The sequence below is a fragment of the Chenopodium quinoa genome, unplaced genomic scaffold (assembly GCF_001683475.1).
Source record: "Chenopodium quinoa cultivar QQ74 unplaced genomic scaffold, ASM168347v1, whole genome shotgun sequence".
In the NCBI taxonomy this organism is placed as follows: Eukaryota; Viridiplantae; Streptophyta; class Magnoliopsida; order Caryophyllales; family Amaranthaceae; genus Chenopodium; species Chenopodium quinoa.
In genome coordinates this window covers 5,794,453-5,812,794 of record NW_018745684.1, presented here as the reverse complement: position 1 = coordinate 5,812,794, position 18,342 = coordinate 5,794,453, and the positions used below count along the sequence as shown (strand labels likewise).

The 18,342-nt window shown below is 41.4% G+C and overlaps 1 protein-coding gene across 1 annotated transcript; it reads left to right on the top strand.

Moving 5' to 3' along the window:
* The first annotated feature begins 14,425 nt into the window (after positions 1-14,425).
* On the top strand, positions 14,426-17,602 carry LOC110717993 (collagen alpha-2(VIII) chain-like). The gene is made up of 3 exons (XM_021896794.1): positions 14,426-15,257; positions 17,074-17,201; positions 17,291-17,602. The coding sequence occupies exons 1-3, from the start codon at positions 14,426-14,428 to the stop codon at positions 17,600-17,602; spliced, it is 1,272 nt and encodes a 423-aa protein (XP_021752486.1).
* The last annotated feature ends 740 nt before the right edge of the window (positions 17,603-18,342 follow it).

The window sequence follows — 18,342 nt, the reverse complement described above, 5'->3', positions numbered from 1 at the left end:
AAAGTGTAATGACTATTAATCATTCTCGAGTTAATGTTCAACTAGAAATATCTTTCTTGGCTTAAGTGATTGTCTTTGCTACAAAACAATAACTTTTGAAAACCATTTTTTCTTACTAACCATTTTTTTTTTCCCCAATTTTATCGAATTAATTTTAGATTTTGTAAATTAATTAGGAAAATTATAAAAAAAAATCAAAAATTATTTCAAAATTAATTAATGTATTTTAAAATTTAGATAAATGATTTATTATTAATTTTGATTTAAAAAATAAATCAAATTCAGTCAATAAAAAATTAGTGTAATGATAGTCATTTTAAGGATGATAAACCTAATGTGTTTATTAATTAAGTGGTATCAAGTGCTAAAAGTGTAAAAAAAAATCAACAACTTTAATTTTTATTAAAAATGGGTCCTATAATGATTTATATAACTACAAAAATATCATACTAAGGGTGTGTTCTATTTACCTGATTTTTACTTATCTGAACTTATCAGAACTTATTTGACCTTATAAAAACTTATTTTAATTGTAATTTGTACTTAGGTAACCCTTATTAGAACTTATTTTTCCTGAACTTATCTAAACTTAACTTAATTTATCTTCCTAAAAAAAAAGAAAAAAAAAAAAACTTAACTTATCCGAACTTATTACACCTGAAAGGTGAAAAATAAGGTGAACAAGACAGACCCTAACTAGACATTTTTGTTGATTTTACCACTTAATATTAAATTAAAAATCTTGCTAACAAGCGCCTGGGACGTTAGATAACTACTTAATATATTACTTAAAATAGTATTAAGTTCGGAATATATGAAAAATCACGCGTCGATCGGTGTAATTAATGTTAATTTTACTTTAATATTTCCACATTTAGTTCTCTTATCTAACGCCCTAAAAACGCTCATTAGCTTTTACCTTAAATTAAAGATATTTAAATAAGTTGTTTGTGTGAATTAAATGAGTACTTAGCTTTGGTCGAGTCTGGAAGTTTAGAACTCTTGAGAACAAGGAAGAAAATAATTTTTTTTTCTAAAATAAGTGATGCATGCAGCCGACATCCTGTATAAATGCCTAGATTGAGTAGCATTACACTGAAGAAGACAAATCCATACTCCATAGGTGTATCTACTGCCAGCCGACATGACAATTGACGGCGTCTGTTTCAAATTATTTGTAAAGATTTAATAAAAAATATGAATAAAAAATATCTAATTGTTACAAATAATTATTACAACTTTACAAGTACTATTTAAATTCAAAATGTAATTAAGGGATCATAGGAGGATAGATATATACTACAAAGTACTACACTAAACAATACAAGAATACGAGTAATACTTTCTCAGATCTGCTATTTTTCCTTACAACATTTTGATTTTTAAAGTACTCGTATTAATTATATACTCCCTCTTTATTCATTTAAGTGATCCAATTAGTCCAGACACGTAGTATGTCAATGCAAAATTTTGACCAATATTATATCTTTGCTTATTAATAAGTATAAAATTATAAAATTTTGAATCGAAAACTATACATCAGTGCGTTTTTTGTGTGGATGGTCACACCGTATGCCCAACTGACACACACCAAAATACTGACCGGATAACCCTTGACCGACCGAGTAATCCCTGAATGACTGAGTAACGCCTAACCGACCGAGTAACTCCTGACCGATTGAGTAACCCCTGACCGATCGAGTAACCCCTGATCGAAAGAATATTCCCTGACCAAGTAACATTGGCCACACGGTGTGGCTAGTCACATATGAAACTTTGTGACTATATATTGAGACAACTCCAACAGGTACTAACATGACTATATTTTTTCTTAGTTATTAATTACTAACTTTGATCAAAGTGGATTAGACCTGATTAAGTATGGCCCGACCCGAATTTGGGTGGGTTTTGGGCATAATTTTTTGGCCCGGAATCGGGTTGGGCTCGGCCCGATTTTTTTTTTGGGCGGGTTTGGGAATGCGTTTTTATTAGCTGATTTTTAGGCCCGACCCGAAATGGCCCGAAAAGCCCACACGGCCCGACCATTTTGGGCGGGATTGGGCACAAAAAATCCGGCCCGAAACTTGGCCAGGCCCGAGAAGTGGGCATAATTTTTAGTTTCGGACCCGTCTGACGTTTAATCATGTCTAAAGTGGATTATGTGAATAGTGCAAAAAGTCAAATATGGGCACTAAAATAAAAAACGGAGGGAGTACTATTGTTTGACTAATTTTGATGATTTATAGTTAAGGAAAAATAATGTCATATGCAATTTAAGATATCTATACCAATATATTAAAAGACGTTTCTAAAAACGTCAATGTGCCACGTCACCTTTTCAACATTTCATGACGCCACATCATCACTTAATCTTAACCATTACGCTACATCACCCAAGAAACCAATATTATTTCATATAAAAAAATAAGAATAAGGAGATTCAAACACTTAACCTTTTATAACAAAGATGACTATTTAACCATCTAAGCCAATTACCAACTATGTTATTAATATGTAAAAAATTTAATATAAATGCAAATCACAAGGTCCAAACTTTTTTTTTTTAGTCCAAAATAGTCAAAGATTAACTTAATTTTGATTTGACAACGACAATTTCAATTTTAAAAAGCCTTTAATAAAATTTATAGATTCCACGTCTATAATAGTAGCAACCTAGGGCAACGCCTGCACTACTCACTAGTTAATTATTAAAATAATTCATTGATAACTTAAGATATTAAAGATTAAAATGATATCAAAGTTTTACACATTGATTCTTTCAAAAAAAAAAAATTATATATTGAGAATTTAAGATAATAATAAAATCAAATTTAAGAATATTAATTTTAAAATAATTCAAATTCTTACCCATTAATAATTTAAGATATCAATAATTAAAACAATTCATTGACAATCGTGAAATGTGAAGTGTTTTAAGAAAAAAAATTAAAAAGGAAGTAAAACATAATATAGAGTAAAAAGCTTTTAAATTTCCAAGGGAAGGGAGGGGGGTATGTTGGCAATTTATCTCCCATATTTTGCGTGAAGTATTCCCATGAATTCTCAGTTCCTTCGTTCATTTTTGTTTTATTGTGTCAACTAAACAATTATCTAATAATGTCTATCTTATCAATTCTCATGAATTTCCTAGTCTCTCATTTTAGTTGTCAACCAAACAATGCATAAATACTTAAAAAAACATATATATATATATATATATATATATATATATATATATAAAAGACAAAACGCTTTCAAGAATTATGTTACATAATTTTATTTATTTATTTTTTTTTTTTAAAGAGTGAGTTATAATGTGAGCCCATAAGGTTTTATATGAGACACCTGTTGAGTGCTTTGTGATGAGAGTTTTGTCTACTCATTATGCTTTAAAATAAATATCCAATTTCGTTTGGTGTGTTTGCCAATGCGGTACTTTAATCAATAATTTTTTAAATTATTAATAATTAATGTTATACAAAGTTGATATTAAAAACTAATTCTCCTGTTCTTTTTTACTTGATCTACTTTGACTTTTACACTATTTATCACCTTTTTAGACCGTCTTTTGTGAATAACAGGTAAGGAAAAACATATTCACGTGGGATCTTTTTGGATTCGTCTCAATAAGTACTATCATAATATATAACTTTTATAATTTTACTTATAAAGAATTAAAGTTATTGATCGTTAAAATTTTGCATTGGCAAGCGTGATAAAAGAAACATACCAAGTAAAAAAAAACAGAAAAAGTATATATTAAGACGATTCAAATAAATATCGACATGATTATGAACAACTTACATATAAAGTACAGACCGAGGTCAAAGTGATGATGTAAATAGTGTAAAAATTAAAATAGGACATTTAATTTAAAAAAAAAGAGTATTATATGGAGTAGGATTTTAGATACTACTACGTATTTTTTTAAATTTCATTAGGTGGATGAGAAAAGATCAGTGTATTTATTTCTTTTGGTTGTTTATCATTATATGTGTCTTAAAATAGATTTGAAATAGATGCACGCAAACAAAAAATTCCATGTGGATGAAATCGTACTACCTCAGGTTAGCTACTGTGGCTGGATGGACATGGCCCATAAGAAGTCCAATACTTGACACCTAGCAATTTAGCATGCAACTATTGATCTTATTCTCATATGTTGCTCAAATCATTTATCTATAAATTCTCCAAGCTATGCACCATTATTTATTACGAAGTATCTCATAATAATATCATACAGATAAAAAAAAAATCCCTTAAGTTCTCAATAACTATGGGAGAAACAAAGCCAACAACTATGATTTTTATCTCCATGTTTTGCATGGTGATCTCATTGCCACCCATATATACATCAAAATTATCTCCTCATCCAAGCTCTAATACTCAGTGTTTAGGTCCAATTTAGTCCAATTGGACTTAGGCATTAAATGATCCAATTAAAAGCCCAAGGTCAAGGTTCATCTCTCCAATTGTGCTAAAGTCAAAGATCAGTCCTCAAGGCAAGCCAATTGGGCTAAGGCCCAACTTCTCCATGTATGAAGAGGTATAAAAGCCATCAATATTACATTTTTACATTCATTCAAGCAAAGCCTCAGCAACTAATTCTCTTGCATAGTCTTCTCTTTCAACACACTGTACTGACTTTAGCATCGGAGGGGCCTTCCTCGGCAACACCCCCGAGGCTAGTTTACGTGTGTTTACTGTGCAGGAAACCTTCGGCCCAACATTTCTCGGATCGAATCTAGTCTTCACCACTTCATCGGACCTTCGGCAAGGTCCCATTGTTTTCACCCGAAACAATTTGGCGCCGTCTGTGGGGAAGACTTTCAAAAATCTTTAAGCCAAATTTCTAACCAAGATCATCTTGCAATTATCTTAGTAGCAATGGCTAAGAACCGCAAGAGCAAAGGCCTCCGTCAAGGAGCGGGCGAAAAGCCTAAAACCCCTACACCATCACCCTCGCCGGACCGGAACTCTCCCAAGGGTGCCAGCTCGGGGGGAGGATCATACAGGGAGGATTCCCTTTCTCCCGTAATTCATGACTCTCACCATAGGCCGAGTCACTCTCGGTCTAGTAGGGGTGAGTCCGATCATAGGACACATGCATTGCCCCAAAGCCAACCATCGAATGTGCCCCCTCATTCCCATACTCAGCCGAGGACCCCTTTGACGGGGCCCAGCTCGGAGGAGGTGGCAAGAGCGGTGGCAGTGCTCATGGAGGCAATGAGGGCACAAAATATGCCACCACCTCGTGATCGAACTCCTCCGCATACCCGGCATCAGCGGAGGAAGCTAGACCATGATGGTGGGAAGCTTCCTTCCTTCCGGAAACTGGAAGAGTGGGAAGAGGATACCTGGAAAAATGAAAAAGAGAGGAAAAAGAACCCTCAATTTTTAAAAGGATCCTCATCCTCCCGACCAGATTCGCATAAGAGCAGCAGCTCAGCTTCTCGACCAGAATCTACTCACCGAGAACCTGAGACTGTTCGCCGAAGCGTCCTCGACCGACTCGGCGGCAAGGAACCGAGCGTGCGCAGTCGCCTCTCGTTCCCTGCGGCCGAGGCCCAGACTTCCCAGCCAGGGACGAAAACCACTCCTACCTCTCTAAGAGGGCGGAGCGCAGTCCCTTCGGCCAGGAACAAGGGCAAGGCCGTTATGCTACCCGCCAGTTCGCCATTCGAGCAATGGATACTGGAAGAGCACGTGCCCACGGTTAAAATACCGTCGCACATCACATATGACGGGACCTCGGATCCGAAGGATCACGTGGCCTCGTATGAGACTCATATGCATCTTTGCCCCAGATCCGAAGCGACTTGGTGCAAATATTTCCCAACCACTCTCAAGGGGGTCGCGCAAGCGTGGATCTCCAAGGGAGTAAAGCAAGGCTCCATAACAGGGTGGGATGATCTGTCCTCCAAATTTAGGAGCAAGTTTTCCACGACAAACCGCCGAGAGAAGACTACTGCAGAACTCATGAGTCTGCAACAGGGGGAAACCGAAAGCCTCCGAGACTATCTGACCCGTTTCAGTAACGAGTCATCCAGCGTCTCTCAGCTGGACCAGGGGCTAGCCGTTTTTGCAATGCAGAATGGCCTTCAGCCCGGGAAGTTCCTAGACTTCATGGTCATGCATACCCCGCAGACCTTGGAGGAAGCTCTGAATGCCTCGGATAAGTTCATCCGAGCCGAAGAATGGAACAAAAAGAAAACCCAACCTCAATTCGGGGGAGGGAAACAAAGACAAATACCCTTGTCTGAAGGCCAAGGCCATAAGGCAAAGGGAAAGTCAAATGCCTCGGAGCAATCTTCGGCCAGCGACCCAAAGAAGGAAAAATCTGCCTCATACACAGGCAGATACGAGTCCTACACTCCGCTCTCTCTTCCACGCGCCAAAATTTACAGCGTGACGAAGGAGCAGCAGAGTTACCGAAAGCCGAGACCACTCCCAGAGTGGTATCAGCGAAAAAATAAGAATCAGTGGTGCGAGTTCCACGAGTCTCCGGGACACAACACTGAGGAGTGTATCCAACTGAAGGACCAGATAGAGGATATGGTCCGGAAGGGATACTTGAAAAAATACATCGCGGATCACCGCGAGAAGAAAGAATCCGAGAAGTCAGCAAAGGACTCTCGGCAAGACCTCGACTTCCCCCGGAAGAACAGTAAAAAGCCGGAGGGGAAATTCTCTCCGATCAATGTTATCTCGGGAGGAATATGCTCTCGGAGGGAGCACAAGCGACACCTTAGGGCTTTGACTCACCAGGTGAACAACGCTGACATTCAGTCTCCCCAGTCGCCGGTGCCGAACATGACGTTCACAGCCGCCGACTGCCGGGGGATAACGTTCCCTCACGAGGATCCGTTGGTGATAATCGCCACGGTGGCCAACCACGACGTCACCGGAAGAATGGCAGCCCTCTCGAGGTTCATTTCCAGAGCTTCGGATAAGGGGTTACCTTTCTTCAAAGCCCTGAAACTCCCGAAAACAAAAGAGCTCGTTTGGGAGGAAGAGCAAAAATTCGCCTTTAAACAGCTTCGGGAGCATCTGGCTCAACTCCCAACGCTGGCTAGCCCAGCAGAAGGAGAAACTTTGTACCTGTATGTGGCCGTTAGCCCAGCCACCATCAGCGCAGTACTGCTGAAGGAAGAAAGTAAAAGTCAGCAACCGATCTACTTTGACAGTCATACACTGACGGATGCCGAGACTCGCTACCCTCTACTCGAGAAAGTCGCTTTCGCGGTAGTAGTAGCTGCTCGGAAGCTGAGGCCCTATTTTAATTGCCATCAGATAGTGGTCTTAACTGATCAGCCATTGGAAAAAGTTCTCGGCAAGGTTGAAAAATCTGGTAGGCTAGCCAAGTAGGCTTTTGAGCTCACCGAATTCAGCATCAGCTACCGTCCGAGGGCTGCCGTTAAGGCTCAAGCTCTAGCGGATTTCTTGGCCGAATGCTCATACCAAGAAGCGCTAGACAATGAAAAGAAAGTCTGGACCGTGTTTACGGATGGATCTTCCACCGAAAACGGTTCGGGGGCAGGAGTAGTGATAACTTCTCCCGAAGGCAAATCCTTTGAGTATGCACTAAAATTTTCTTTTAAGGCCTCGAACAACGAAGCCGAATATGAGGCAGCAATCGCCGGCCTAGAATTGTGCATCTCCCTGGAAGCCGATCATGTCTGCCTGAAAACAAACTCTCAGCTAGTTGCATATCTGATTAGCGGCAGCTACGAGGCCAAAGAGCCCTCCATGATAGCTTATCTTGCCAAGACCAAGTCAGTCATTGCAGAGCTGAAAACTTTTGAGGTTCAGCTGATCCCATGGGGTCAGAATACTCAAGCCGATGCACTCTCCAAACTTGCCAGTTCATCTCTTACCGAGCTGAACAGATCTGTATATGTAGAAGTGCGTCGAGAGAGAAGTGTCGACGAAGCACCTGAAGTGTGCTGCGCTGACCCAGAGCCTAGTTGGATGGACCCCATCCTAGCTTTCAAGCTTCGGGGAGAAACTCCCAAAGATAAAGCTTTGGCCTCCAAGATGAAGAGAACCAGCTCAAGGTTCATTGTCTTCAGGGGGGAACTTCTGAAAAAGTCCTTCTCAGCCCCATTGCTGAAATGCGTGGGACCAACAGATGCAGATTATATCCTACGGGAGATTCACCTCGGCATCTGTGGGAACCACATTGGGGGAAGGACCTTAGCCCACAAGGCATTGAGGGCTGGATATTACTGGCCCACCATGATCGCAGATGCTAAGGAGCTGGTTCGGAAATGCGAAAAATGTCAAAAATACGCTCAAGTTATCCACCAGCCAGCAAGGGATCTTCAGCCGATCCTTAATCCACTCCCGTTTGCCCAATGGGGACTGGATATACTAGGACCATTTCCAGAGGCTGTGTACCAGAAAAAATGGCTGATAGTTGGTGTCGACTACTTCAGTAAATGGATCGAGGCCGAAGCAGCCTCGAACATTACAGAGCAAACTGTCAGAAAATTTATCTGGCAGAATATCATTACTCGTTTTGGCATCCCGAGAGTATTTGTCTTCGATCATGGGAGGCAATTTGATAACTTACCGCTGAAGCGGTATACAGATCAGTTCGGCATCAAACTGGCATATTCAGCGGTATGCCACCCGCAAAGTAACGGACAAGCCGAAGCTGCAAATAAACAGATCCTAAATGCCCTCAAGAAGAGGGTGGAAGATCAAAAGTCCAAGTGGCTGGAGGAGCTCCCTGGAACCCTTTGGTCCCTTCGGACAACTGAAAAAGAGGCAACGGGCTATTCACCTTTTGAACTGGTGTATGGTGCCGAAGCCGTTCTTCCAGTGGAAATTGGCTCTGAGAGCCTACGAGTGCACCACTTCTCGGCTGAGAATGATCGACTGATGAGGGAATCTCTCGATTTCCTCGACGAAGTAAGAGACTCAGCCCGAGACAGAATGGCCGCTTATAAGCAGAGAATCAGCAAATTTTATAACCGAAGGGTCCATGCAAGGCCTCTTAGAATTGGAGACCTTGTCCTTCGAAATGCTGCTGCAGTTCAGAAAGGCCGAATCCATGGGAAACTCTCAGCTGCATGGGAAGGACCTTATGAAATCTGTGATGAGCTTTAGCCAGGGACATACCGACTTCGGCAGTTGGATGGAACTGAGTTGAAAAATCACTGGAACGCTGATGTACTGAAAAAATATCATGTGTAAACCCTTCGGGGCAGAACAATCTTTGTAAGTACATTTTGAACTAATGAAAGGCCTTGGAGCCACCATTTATATAAGTGTTTGCAACTTTTTATCCTTTCAAAGTTTTCTTGGTTCTATCTACTCTTTAAGGGTTTTTTATTCAGCCTCGTCTGAAACCTTCGCCTTCGGGTAACTGGGTTTCAGATTGCTGACAAAACTCGTCTTTTTAAAGAACACTGGTCTTTCAGCTGAAGTCAAACTTCAGTAAGACTTGTTCTCCAAAGACATGAGTCCATGGACAATTCTGGGATATTGCCTTAACTGAGCCTTGTATCCCAGAAAGCCATTATCCGAAACATTGCCTTCAGTTGGCCCTGTGTTTCGGATATCCATTTTTTAAAGAACTCTAGTCTTTCAGCTGAAGTCAAGCTTCAATAAGATTTGTTCTCCAAAGGCATGAGTCCATGGACAATTCTGGGATATTGCCTTAACTGAGACTTGTATCCCAGAAAGCCATTATCCGAAACATTGCCTTCAGTTGGCCCTGTGTTTCGAATACCCATTTTGAAGAAATAAAGAAATTGTTTATTCAGCTGAAGCCATACTTCAATTTCTGGGGGGGCAAGAAGCACTACCAGTGCAAGTTTATGTTCAGCAGAATTGAAGAAACAGTAAAGCATTCAAAAACAAAGCAGCTGAAGAAAAGAACATCAAATTAATAGTTTATGCTCAGAAATTGAGCTACAAGTTCAAATAAACTGTATCGACAGCCGCCCACAAGCGGAAAATAACAACTGCCGAAATACGTACAGAAGAAAAAAAATAAACTGTTTTGTACGACAAGGCAAGCTGAAGCAAAAAACAAACAAGGCAAAAAAATTCAGAAAGCGGCAAGTCTAAAGTTAAGCGCATGATGAACCGCAAGATTCTGAAGACGACTGCCCGAGTTCCTATGCTTCAGCCCGAGGATCAGACTGATCAGCGTTGTTGAGCCCCATGGTGGCCTCAGCCCCAGCAGCAGAAGAAGCAGGCTTTGCACTCTGCCGAGCCTCCCTTTCCCTCTGTTCAGCCTCCAACTCCATTCTCTCAGCTTCCTCTTCGGCTTCCTCAGCCTTAAGAATTTCAGCTTCGACTGGAGTTGCATACTTCATATGAGGGTCTTCGGGATTCTGGTCCCATTCAGCACATTTGGACCAGTCCAGCTTCGGCTCAGCATGAAGGCAGACTCTTCGGCACACTCTGAACCCGTTTCTGAAACCCATTTCATATTCTTCCTGGGTATAGACACGGACTTTGAGTAGAGCCTCAGCATCAGCCAACTTCTTCTGGGTCTCCTCCAAGTCTTCCTTGGATTTCTTCAGCTCATCGGCGAGCTTGGAGGAGGAACCTTTCAGCTTATTCAGCTCCTGCTGAACTTGGGAAGCCTCTGTCTGAGCCTGGGCCACTTCTTCCTTTTTGGCCGTCAGCTGATCCTTAGCTTCTTGGAGCTTAGCTCTCTGAGCTTCAGCAGCAGCAACAGCTTCTGAGAGTTGGACATCCCTGGCTTGGAGCATCTCTTCAAGCAGCAGCTCCTTCCTGGATTCGACTCTCAATGGTAGCCTTGAATTTGGAGATGTCCACTCCCATGTGCTCTTGGAGGAACTTTTCTCCTTCCATCAGTGGGGGAAAAACTTCCTTCTCCATAGCGTCGCAGAAGGTTTTGAAGGATTCAGCAGCTTTTTTCTCGTATTCCTCACCCTTCAGCTGCTTCTCTTCAGCTGTTGCTTGCTTCAGCTTAGCAAGCTTTAACTCCTCTTCGGCTACCTTTTTGCCGTGCTCGGCAGCGTCTACCCTATCTTGTAGGGTATCTATCAGCTCTACAGTGAGAGTCTTATTGTGCACGAACTGAAAACAGGAGCATAAGTTAAAATAAAAAAAATGAAAATAGAGCTGAATTTTAGAGGAAATAAAGGCAAGGGAAATCACCTGCATCATCAGCAGTTGGTTAGACCTGGCTGGGTCAGGAACTGATCTGCTGGATTCGCCCATCCCAACAGTGGCCTTCAGCGACCAGATTCTTGCGCTATCTACTTCGGACGTGCCAGCAAAATCGCCGAAGTAGGCTGCAGCACCTTCTCGGTTCTGACCCCATATGAGGTCCCAGATATGATCTGGGATTGGAATTCGGGGGGCTGAGAAACCCATTTCTCTAGATTGCAGAGTCTGGAAAGAAGGAAAGGATGATGACGGAGCTTCTTTAACTTTGGATGGCTCATTATCCTCCTTCTCAGAAGAGTCAATTATTATGACCTCTTCTTCTTCAGGGGTGAGGACGAAAGCCTCAACCTCTCTTGCAATGTCTGCCGTGAAACCCTCAGCACTGGGCATCACGGCATCCTCATTCTTGTGCTCAGCAGCACTCTCCTGAACTTCTTCTTGGACCCCTCCCTTAGATTCGGGAGTTTTCTGATCCACCTCCATCTCAGGAGGTGGCGGAGGGGTCTTTGGAGGTGATTGAGGTGGTGGCCGGGGAACCCTCGGCGATCCATTGCCTTCCTCGGGTTCCCTTATTTCAACGCCGATGGTCATCGGCCTCCGCTGAAAGTCATGCGGGCCGATGATGGCCATTCTTCGGCGCCTTTTCTGAAGCGGCTGCTCGTCCATGTCTGAGTCTGAAGACTCTTCTTGTATCTGGTCTTCGGGACGAACAGGGGCTTTCCCTTCTCTGTGTCTGTTACTCTCTTCAGACTGTAAAAGACAAGGGGGAGGAAGAATGTGAGTACAAAAAAAAAAAAAAAAAAAAAAAGACAAAGTTAAGTCTGAAAGCTCACCGAGGTCTTCAGCAAAGCCTCGTCTTCTTCAGTTGCCCTAGCTGCAGCTTCTTCTTCAGCAGCCCTGGAGGACCCTTCTCCTCCTTCACAAGCTTCAATAACCCGTGCAACCTCTTCGGCCGTACGGGCAGCTTCAGCTTCTTCGTCCAGCAGCTGAAACCAGGGATCTCTCTTCTTCCACCAAGGCTTCTGCCTCTGATACAGAGCAACAACCTCAATTTGGAAGTGGGAAGAGTCTAGATAAACTTCCCTATGCCTCGGTTCAGTGATAAAGGGGGCCCGATCAGTTACAACTCGCTCTCGGTTGACGCCAAGACGAGCGTAGTTAATGCCGACGTTGGTCTCGTCCCGCTCTGAAAAAAGAAAAGGGGAAAGGTCAGTTCAGTTAGGTTGGCACAGCATAAAAAAGCGAAGTGAGAGGAGAAAAAGAGATAATTAAAAAGCCTCGGCCCCAGCCGAAGAAGCTTACCATCCTTAAACTTTCGGCTGAGGCCGACAGCTGCTAGCATGTTCTCTTGGAAAACATAATGCGTATCGGGGAGCCAAGTCTCCGGGATATGCTGCATTCGGCCGCTGCCCCCCCGGTTCGGCAGCTTGCCGAAGATATTCTGCTGATTAAGGTTTGGATCTGGGCCGTTATCTGCGGGGGGACCTAAGCTTCCCATGTCGGGATCAGGCTCAGCAAGGTACCGGGGAGCGCTGAAGACGCAAGGGTGGCCCGGGTCCGTGGGTGCCCTAACCCAAATCCATTGACCTCTCCAGTCCTTGTCTGAAGAGTCGTTCGGCCACATGGTTAGGTACTAGGGCCGAGACTCAATCCGGTACCACCCAGAACCATGACTTCCGTGCCCACTTTGAATATTTGGCACTAGCCGATGAAGCTTTTTGAAGCAGTGCAGGTTCGGCACATACTTGAAGAACTTGCAGACCCATAAGTATGTCATCACCCTTCGGATGCTAGTAGGAGTTAGCTGACATAGGGAAATATTGTAATGGATCAGCAAGTCTCGGACGAATACGTCCAAAGGGAACCTCAGCCCATACTGAAGTTGTCTTGTGTACACCCCCACATACCCCGGGGGTGGACGATGGATTCTATCGGATGCCACGGGCATTCGGCACCAGTACCCATCAGCTTCAAGGATGCCGTAATGCAACTCAATTTGTTCGGCAAACCGATACTGTTCGGCATTCTCCACCCACCATGAGTAGGGGCGGTTCTTTATCATGGCCGAAGCTACTTCGACATCCTCTCACTCTGAAAACCCGGGGAGGATATCCCAAAGGACAGCGGGAACTTCATCGTCCCGCCCAGAAGCGTTCGGCCCCTCCGTTCTCTGAGGAGGAGCCGAGGAAATTGGAGTCGCCCTAATCCCTTCAGCAGGGTCAGACTCTGCTCTTTGTCCATTCCAAGTCCCAATCCTGTTCCTAGGATCGGGAATTGGCCTTGCTCTTCTTGGAGCACGGGCTCTACCCCTAACTCCTCTCGCCATTGATAATCTCGAAGAAAAAAGTCGAAAAAAAGAAAGGGAAGGAGTTCGAATTCGAAGAAAAATAAACTAAAATCAAAGGAATTTACCTTAATCTGAAGCGAAAGTTGCCGATTTACGAGTTCGTAGTGGCAAGTCTCAGTTTCTAAGCTTAATGCTCGGGGAATTTGCGAAGTTTTGATGCGGGTTCTTGGGTTCTCTCGAGAATTCTGGGTTTGTGTTGGTGAATAAGTGAGGAGAGATGACGCGCCTCTGATTATATCTCCAGAAATGGGAATACGGGGAGTCCGCGTTTCAATTTCTCTTAAATACCCCACTAAGTAACCGTTAAACACACGACCTTGCGATTAAACTGCCCATTATCCGTCCAACTTCCACAATCATCCGCCTTAACCGTTGTTATCTCATTAATTACGGTTTAAATTCAAATTTTTGGATTAATTAAATCATTCACTTCCCTCCTTTTCTGATTAAATCAAACCCGACCCGTCATCCTTCCAAATCGAGTCTGGGGGGCAAGTTGTTTGGGTCCAATTTAGTCCAATTGGGCTTAGGCATTAAATGATCCAATTAAAAGCCCAAGGTCAAGGTTCATCTCTCCAATTGTGCTAAAGTCAAAGATCAGTCCTCAAGGCAAGCCAATTGGGCTAAGGCCCAACTTCTCCATGTATGAAGAGGTATAAAAGCCATCAATATTACATTTTTACATTCATTCAAGCAAAGCCTCAAGCAACTAATTCTCTTGCATAGTCTTCTCTTTCAACACACTGTACTGACTTTAGCATCGGAGGGGCCTTCCTCGGCAACACCCCCGAGGCTAGTTTACGTGTGTTTACTGTGCAGGAAACCTTCGGCCCAACATTTATCGGATCGAATCTAGTCTTCACCACTTCATCGGACCTTCGGCAAGGTCCCATTGTTTTCACCCGAAACACTCAGTCACTTATGGTGTCTACAATTATGCCACCAACCATTAACCCAACTCCCTCAATCATCACACCCCATCCTCCAAGTGTTCTAAAACCTTTTGGCACTGGAAGAGATGGTGATCCAAAAGTTGATGGCACACCTGGAAAAGATGGTGCACCAGGACAACGTGGTACACCGGGAACTCGTGGCACTTTCGGAAAACGTGGTACTCCAGGAACTTGTGGCGGCACACCAGGTACTCCTGGGACACCTGGAACTCCAGGAACACCGGGAACTCCAGGTACACCACGACCTCATGTCACACAACGAAGAACTCATGTTACTCCACACCCTCCTATTGTACCAAGATATCGTAGAGCTCATGGAACACCGGGAAAAGATGGTGCTCCAGGAGTAGATGGTACACCAGGAAAAGATGGTGCACCAGGCCAACGTGGCACACCTGGAACTCGCGGGACTTTTGGAAAACGTGGTACACCTGGAATGTCTGGTGGCACACCAGGAACTCCTGGGACACCCGGCACTTTCGGCACACCAGGAACTCCTGGTACTCCAAGATCTAGTAGCATACCACAAAATGTTTCCACTCTTAGCAGACCACGAACTATAAGTATTGCAGGAGGACCTGGCACACCAGGAACTCCAGGATTTGAGGGCACACCGGGTGTCCCTGGTGCACCTGGACGCGGTGGTAGACCAGGAACTCCTGGAACACCAGCAACTCCTAGCACTCCTGGCAAACCGGGAACTCCCGGTACTCGAGAATCTCCTGGCACACCAGGAGCTCCTGGTACACCGGGTAGTCCTGGCACACCAGGATCACCGGGAACCCTTGCTAGAGGTAGCGGTAAACATGATAATCATAGAGGAACAAAATATACTTCTCCATAAATAATATAAGTGGAGAAGGTGAAGAAGTAACACAGGTACTCAATCCACTAATCTAAGTGGTTATGGCGGTGGTATGGTGGTACGGTGGTGATGTCTCATGTATACTCCTTGGGCTATCCTTTCATGTGCTGGCTAGGAGGTTTGGCTGCATGTTGGGTTGGGAGACTCATTGTATATTGTGTGATGTCCTAGTTTAAGGTAGATTTATTTCTGTCATAGAGATTGCAGATTAATAAGGCTCAGCTCCTCAAGCTAGCTAGCTTGCATCGTCCGTGGCTCTTTGCAATGCTTACCTTTTCCTATAAGATATTGTATATTTCATATATCGAGTTTTTTGTTTTTGTCAATGTTACTTAGATTTTTGTTTGCTGCGAGCAACTTAGGTCCTGTTCACTTCACCTTCAAAAAAAAAATATATATTAAGTAAAAATAATTTCAGTTCAGTAAAATCAATTTTAATCAATAAAAATAATTTCAGTTCAGTAAAAATAATTTCAGTTCAACAAAAATAATTTCAGTTCAGTAAAAATAATTTAAGCTAATAATTTCAGCAAAATTAATTTAAGTTCATGTACTTTGATGCTTTTTTTTACTAGGTTTTTCTTATGTAAATTATTTTTTCCATATTTTGCAAAATATTGTCGTACAAGATTTTTTTTAATACTTCACATATATTTTCTTATGCATCACTTTTGTCTACACTTTTATCACATATATATTGTATAGTTATAAAATATAATATCTTTTTGTTTTTGTCAAGTATAAAATATTATGTCTTATTGATAATATTGTAGTCAGTGATATTTGGTAAATACAAGTACTATATTTATAAAAGGGTAACAAAATTCATCGTAATAGCATACCTAATCATTTACAATAAATTCAATAAGATATTGAAATATGATATTCATATATGATTATATATACATGATCTATACAATACTACCAATATGTCATTATATTATTTTTGCTTAAATATCACATGCCTTGATATGATCAATCAATCTACCAATATTTGCTATAATTATTTGTAAATTCCATGCAGTTAACCAATGTATACGTAGTAAAAAATTGACTGACAATTCAAACCAAAAAATTTAATTAACAAGATTTTTTTCATGCATGTCATAAATTGTGCTAAAGTCTTTGGGTTTGAGATCGTTAACTCCAACTCGCTGCTTTCGAAACTATTTTAACGATCAACTATATATTTTAATAGTCTCATATATATATATCATAGTAGTGTCAGTGTGTTTGACTTTTATTTAATAAATTGTAGAATGTTTAATTTTATGTTCAACAAATGTAATTAATTATTTGCATCAAAAAAAATTGTAATTAATTATTAAACAAAAATATAAATTTTTGTTTAAAAAGGATTGTTTAAGATATTCATTTTATTTTGAAAGTAAATTCCTAAATTGAGTACATATATATGGTTAGCATATTGTGTGTAAGATTTCACAATATTGTACAATTTTTTTTTTGGAAAAATAAAGATCATAAATTATATGTCAAAGTATCTTTATAGTACTCTATAGTGCCTATAAAAACCTCTTTTTCATAGCTCTAGTTCATCCAAGTCGAGCTTGTAACTTTCAAATCTTCATGGGTTCGAGAACCAAATTCACCAATGACACTACTAGAAAATTTTTGGAGATTCTTCTCCAACACAAATTAGATGGAAACTCAAAGTTAGATTGGAAAAAATTTGTGCGTAATTTGAATGCGCAAACTGGACAAAATTTAACCTCTGCAAAATCATTTTGCAGATTTGAAACGAAAATATATAGCTTGGTATGAATTGAAGATGGGTGCTGGTTGGACGGGTCTTGCTTTTGATGTAGTGACTGGCTGCCCTCTCATCAAACAAGATCATAGGTGGGCTGCATTTGTTAAGGTAAACTTTGTTTTTTGTCTTCTATTATTCAAATTATGTTAATGATGTATGGTAGTAATTTTAGTTACTGTAATTATTTTGTTACACAGAAACATAAAGGAAGACCCATAGAATTCTTGAAGAGGCCATTAGCTAATGAAGATCTGCTGCATGCTTATTTCAAGGGCACTTTTGCAACCATTAAATTGGCTATCTCCCCATCAATGGCAAAAAATGCATCACTATTTTCTGATTATGAAGATCAAGAACCCACAGGAGACAATGATGATGAACAAGATGATCCTTTAAACTTAACCCCTGAGGATAATGTAGATCATGAGAATGATTCTTCTAGAATATCACCTCCTCTAGGAAAGCGTAAGAGTTTGGGGAAACTAGTAAACTTAATAAAAAGAGAATGAGTGACATTGATAAGTGTATAGAGGTTGTGAAGTCAACTATTCAGGTTGAGTCATCAAAGGTACAAAGTAATCCAGTACAAGAAAAGTTCAATCTTCTTGCTGCAACTCCTAAAGAGATTCCTCAAATGAAAGATTACACTGATGCTTTTTATATCCATGTTTTGGAGTACTTAACTAAAGATCACAATGGGAAATTTTTCATGGCACTTGCTACTAATCATCATAAATTTCTTTGGTTGAAGTCAAGGGGTATAGCTTTTCCTGGAGACTATTATACTCCCCAATTAGATGATGAAATTAATGACTTGGACTTGTCATAAGCAGTAAAAACTAATGTGGTGGGGATTATTATGATGAAATAAATGAATGTTTATTTTAATAAAAACTTTGGTCCTTCGTTATAATATGAATAAAATAGGAAAAATTCATGCCAATAATCCGACCTTTAGCCCATTCTTTTTTAATAATCCAACCTTTCGATTATTATTTAATAATCCGACCTTTAGGGGTCTTTAATTTGTATTGGTCCCAACCGGTCATGTAACCTGTTATAACAGGTTACATGACATGTGGCGGCATGCGATTGGTCAAAAAAAAATTAAAAAAAAAAATCAAAAAAAACAAAAAAACAAAAAAAAAACCTAGCCACCCTACCCCCCACCCACTGCCAGTCCTCCCTCCCCGGTGGCCGGCGAATCCTCCCTCCCTGGCGGCCGACGAACCCAACCTCTCCCTTATCC

What these genes read in the sequence shown, in the direction of transcription:
- LOC110717993 (XM_021896794.1), top strand. Translation starts at nt 14,426, where the DNA reads ATGGTGTCTACAATTATGCCACCAACCATTAACCCAACTCCCTCAATC. An exon ending in AACCCTTGCTAGAGGTAGCG is followed by an intron (nt 15,258 to 17,073) that starts GTAAACATGATA and finishes ATCATTTTGCAG; the next exon opens with ATTTGAAACGAAAATATATA. An exon ending in GGTGGGCTGCATTTGTTAAG is followed by an intron (nt 17,202 to 17,290) that starts GTAAACTTTGTT and finishes TTTGTTACACAG; the next exon opens with AAACATAAAGGAAGACCCAT.